Here is a 4414-nt window from a genome sequence, read left to right on the forward strand (position 1 = left end):
ATTAAAAACCATGCCACTCTCTGCTGATACCGACCACCACATGTATGTAATTCCCCGAGATGAAAGGGCATACTGTAGATTTAAATTAACGTTTCTAGACTATTTATATAATATAATATTGACATACTAAGTACACTGTAAGTTATGAGACACTTTACTCGGGACTCTTTTTGGAAATTTTGAGAATATCAGCTGTACAGCGCACTAAATGCGCTAGATTCAGGACACTAAAATATTATGGAAGAAATTGAAATAAGGTCTGTTGAGAAAAGGATGCAAAGAATGAAGTGATACTCATAAATACAATAGAAAAGAATAAAAGAAAATTACTGCAGCACCTTCAAGATCCACAAATTTACTTAGACATTCTAACAAGCTAAATTTATCAAGAACTCTAACAAGCTAAATTTATCATTTGCAAGTAACGTAATACATTTTTTAATTTTCATGCAGTTTCAAACTTTTGAATGTTGCCTAACATTTCGTTAAACAGCATTGATTGCAGTTTATAACAGTGTTACATAACTGTATTACTTAATGAAATACTCCAAATCTAATTATTTTTTACGAAACAAATGGGTTTTTTACAAATGAGTTTTTTACAAATGGGTTGCATTTATGCAACCCATTTGTAACATGCTAAGGCAATGACGCGTTTACGTTATTTTATTTGTAAATAATCTGCAATCTTTGGATAGTGTACGTCTTTAACTGGATGAAAAACCGTGACAACCTTGCCCGAGGCTGACTAATTCGCCTACTATGTGCAAAAAAGCCCATAAAAATTCCCCTATCTTGACGAGAGGAAAATCCAAGTCATCATATGATGTGGAAGGATAGCGCCTGTAATTATTGTACTAATACCGCGCGGGTAATTGTATTATGCATTGAAGATAATGGTCACTATTTTGACCACTCTATTAATAATACTAACTTTGGATTATTATAAAACTTTAATAAATATTTTTCATGCTGTCATATGCCAATGAGCCAAAACATTATGACCACCTACCTAATATGATATTGGTCCTCCCCGTGCAGCCTAAACAGCTCGTACCCGGCGAGGCATGGATGCTACAAGATTTTTAAATATGTCTTGTGGTATCTGGTACCAACGACCAGCAGATCCTTTAACTCCTGTAAGGTCGGTGTTTGAGACGCCGCAGATCAGAGTTGCTGTTCCAACACAAACCACAGATGCTCGATGGGATTGATGTCTGAGGAATTTGGAAGCCAGGGAGTTTTCCTCATGTTCAGCGAACCAGTCTCGAACAATCTGGGCGGTGTGGCATGGCGCATTACCCTGCTGAAAGACGCCACCGCCAGAGGGAAAGACCGTTGCCATGAAGGGGTGTACCTGGTCAGCAATGATGTTTAAGTAGGCGGTAGACGTCAGAGTACCCGGCACAGATGACTGTACCCATGGTATCCCAGCAGAACATCGCCCAAAGCATGACACTGACACCGCCGCCACCGACTTGTTTTTTCCCACAGTGCATCCAGTTGCCATCACTTCCCTAGGTAAACGACGCACACGTATCCGGCCGTCCACATGGTGCCACAAGAAACGTGATTCATCGGACCAGACGACCCTCTTCCAATCACTCAAGGTCCAGTTTCGATGCACGCGTTCTCATTGTAGGCGCTGTCGCCGGTGAACCGTGGTTACCATGGGCACTCGGAGCGGCCTGCTTAGAATGGGTCTACGCAGTCCAATTCTCAGCAGGGTTCGATGTTCTGTTTGTTGTGACACACTACTCCCGTCACCAGCATTCAAATTACCAGCTATTTGCGCCACAGTCACCTTTCTGTTGCCACGTACCATCCGGGAGAGCTTTCGTTCATCTCGAGCATCGATGAGCCGTGGTCGTCCAACATCTCGCCGGCGGTTCATGGGTTCCCCCTCCTCGGACCACCTTCAGTAGGTATTAACCACGGTTGACCGTGAGTATCCCACCAGCCGTGCCGTTTCGGATATGCTCTGACCCAGTCGTCTGGCCATTACAATTTGGCCTTTGTCAAACTCGTCTGTCAAACTCGCGTGTCCCGACCCACGCATCCGCCATAGTTCACCTGCAGTGGCTTCGATTGGCATAACGACTCGCTGGTCATAATGTTTTGGCTCATCGGTGTAGGTATTTTATTTTATGATCGTACTCTCATAGTGATGTATAAAAAGAAAATATCTAATGATTTGTAACCCAACCTTTTCATATATATCATGCGCCTGAAGTCATTTTTGGTAATACAGTAATTACAAAATTCTTTTAACATTCTAAACATTTCTCGAAATTTTGTGTAATCCTTGATTGCGCTTTGTTGCTTAACATTCCCCATTCCTCTGCTTGAAGAAGTTGGTTTAATTCTATTCCAGGGAGCTGAAACTAACCTCTTCCTGTTTTATTTCCTTTCCTGTTGTTTTACGTAGTTCCTTTCCGATTTGACGTGTTATCGGGCGGAACAGTTCCACAGTGACTTTGTCCATGGTAACACCCAGGACGTTTATCCTAACTACGCAGTTTGTTAAGTAAATTGGAGTAAACGGAGTGCTTCGATCAGATGTACGTTATACGTTACTAATTATCTCGTGGTACATTGTATTTATAAAGTGATCGTCAGTGTTAAAACTTACAGAATTATTTACCAACTTAAAAATTATTATTCGATATCACTATGATTGGTTTGTTTACTGTTCTGAAAGGGCTGGTCCATAGAAAGTCCATCGAAATCGATAACTTTGTATTTCGTTTACATTACAGACTTACAGCCCTTATATTATTTGTTTTTGTCGTACTGGTCAGTCAAGAACAGTTCTTCGGAGTACCAATCTCTTGTACAGCTAGCGAAGGTGTTAGCAGCCGAATCATCGAAAACTTTTGCTGGATTCAGACTACTTACAGCGTGCCTGCTGCATGGAATCTAAAGGTAGGGGTAGAATCAATTTATCCCGGCGTAGACAAACACACACCTGACAAAAACAGAAAATATCACGCTTATTATCAATGGGTTGGATTAATGCTGTTTCTTCAAGGACTGTTTTTTTGTTTACCTCGTTTCATTTGGAAGTGGCAAGACAGAGGAAAATTGACGGCTCTCGTATTCCAATTAAACTCTCCTGTGCTTGATGAGGAAACTATAACGAATAATTGCAAACAGGTTGAGGATTATATACAGAACACGTGGAAGCATAACAATAGTTATGCTGCTTGGTATGTAGCTTGTGAAATACTGAACTTCATCAACGTGGTGTGTCAGTTAGTATTGACCAATGTGTTTCTTGGTGGTGAATTCAGTACTTATGGGATTGAGGTGTTTAAATACGTCCATCGTGATGTAGAAAAAGAAGGAGAAGATAAACAGCTGAGTCCCATGACTCGAATTTTCCCACGAATTACCAAGTGTACATTTTATATTTTTGGATCGAGTGGAGATGTTCAAAAGCTAGATTCCTTGTGTCTTCTTCCTTTGAATATACTCAACGAGAAGATTTATGTTTTCCTTTGGTTCTGGTTCATCATCCTTGCAATAGTAAGCGCCTGTGCCATTTTTTATCGTTTTCTTACTATAGCTTCACCTTTGTTCCGTTTTATGATGCTCGTAGTGAAATCCCGAATAACCAATCGAAAATCTTTGGAGATAATCGTGCAGAAAGGAAATTTTGGCGATTGGTTCCTGATTCATCTACTGAGTTGTAATCTGCACAGTAAAAATTTTATGCATTTGGCAAATAATTTGGCTCAACGGCTGGATAATATCGATATACAACATTTACGTCCAAGTGTAATGTATCCTAACCTTTCCTATAATTTGAATAGAGCACCGTAACATTGTAACTGACCCAGAATTAGTACATTTAAATCCCCGTCCCAAAAAAAAATTTGTGATGCTGACTGTGAAACTGTGCTAGATCGAACATTGGAAATGGCAAGTAACTTCATTCTTTGTATCAAAAGACATCTACCAATAACAAGTGAAGTGTTTTTTTTTTCTTGAATTTTTGTTTTGTATGAATAAATGAAATTATTTATAAATTAAATCATGATATTAGTACCAGTTGGTGTTACTTATTCATTTTTTAATTAGATCGTCTCTCTTTATTTTAATTAATTAATCATTTTAGTAAATTAATTAACGAGATGATAAGCTATGTAGATAAATAAAAATGAATCATAATTTTTCACGACGTAATATGCGATTGTATTTATTCAGTATTATTTTTATATTTATGTGTTAAATATTTTCCCTCAAAACGTATAACGAGATATTGTGGCTTTTGGACAACGTACCAACTGTGTGTTATTACACTCAGGGTGGTATAAAATGAAAAAGACCTGAGAGTAATGGTGCTGTCAGATATGAAGTTTTCTGAGCAGTGCAGACAGTTGCCAGAGCAGGTCATGGGGTATTGTCAATG

At 39.0% G+C, this 4414-nt stretch overlaps 1 protein-coding gene across 1 annotated transcript; it reads left to right on the forward strand.

The window, feature by feature from the left end:
* The first annotated feature begins 2544 nt into the window (after positions 1-2544).
* Positions 2545-3946, forward strand: LOC150077099 (innexin inx2-like). Its single transcript, XM_090386004.1, has one exon. The coding sequence runs from the start codon at positions 2674-2676 to the stop codon at positions 3823-3825; it is 1152 nt and encodes a 383-aa protein (XP_090242130.1). The 5' UTR covers positions 2545-2673; the 3' UTR covers positions 3826-3946.
* The last annotated feature ends 468 nt before the right edge of the window (positions 3947-4414 follow it).

This window comes from Mastigoproctus giganteus, chromosome 12 (assembly GCF_048544385.1).
Source record: "Mastigoproctus giganteus isolate SK-2022 chromosome 12, ASM4854438v1, whole genome shotgun sequence".
In the NCBI taxonomy this organism is placed as follows: domain Eukaryota; kingdom Metazoa; phylum Arthropoda; class Arachnida; order Uropygi; family Thelyphonidae; genus Mastigoproctus; species Mastigoproctus giganteus.

What these genes read in the sequence shown, in the direction of transcription:
- LOC150077099 (XM_090386004.1), top strand. Translation starts at nt 2,674, where the DNA reads ATGATTGGTTTGTTTACTGTTCTGAAAGGGCTGGTCCATAGAAAGTCC.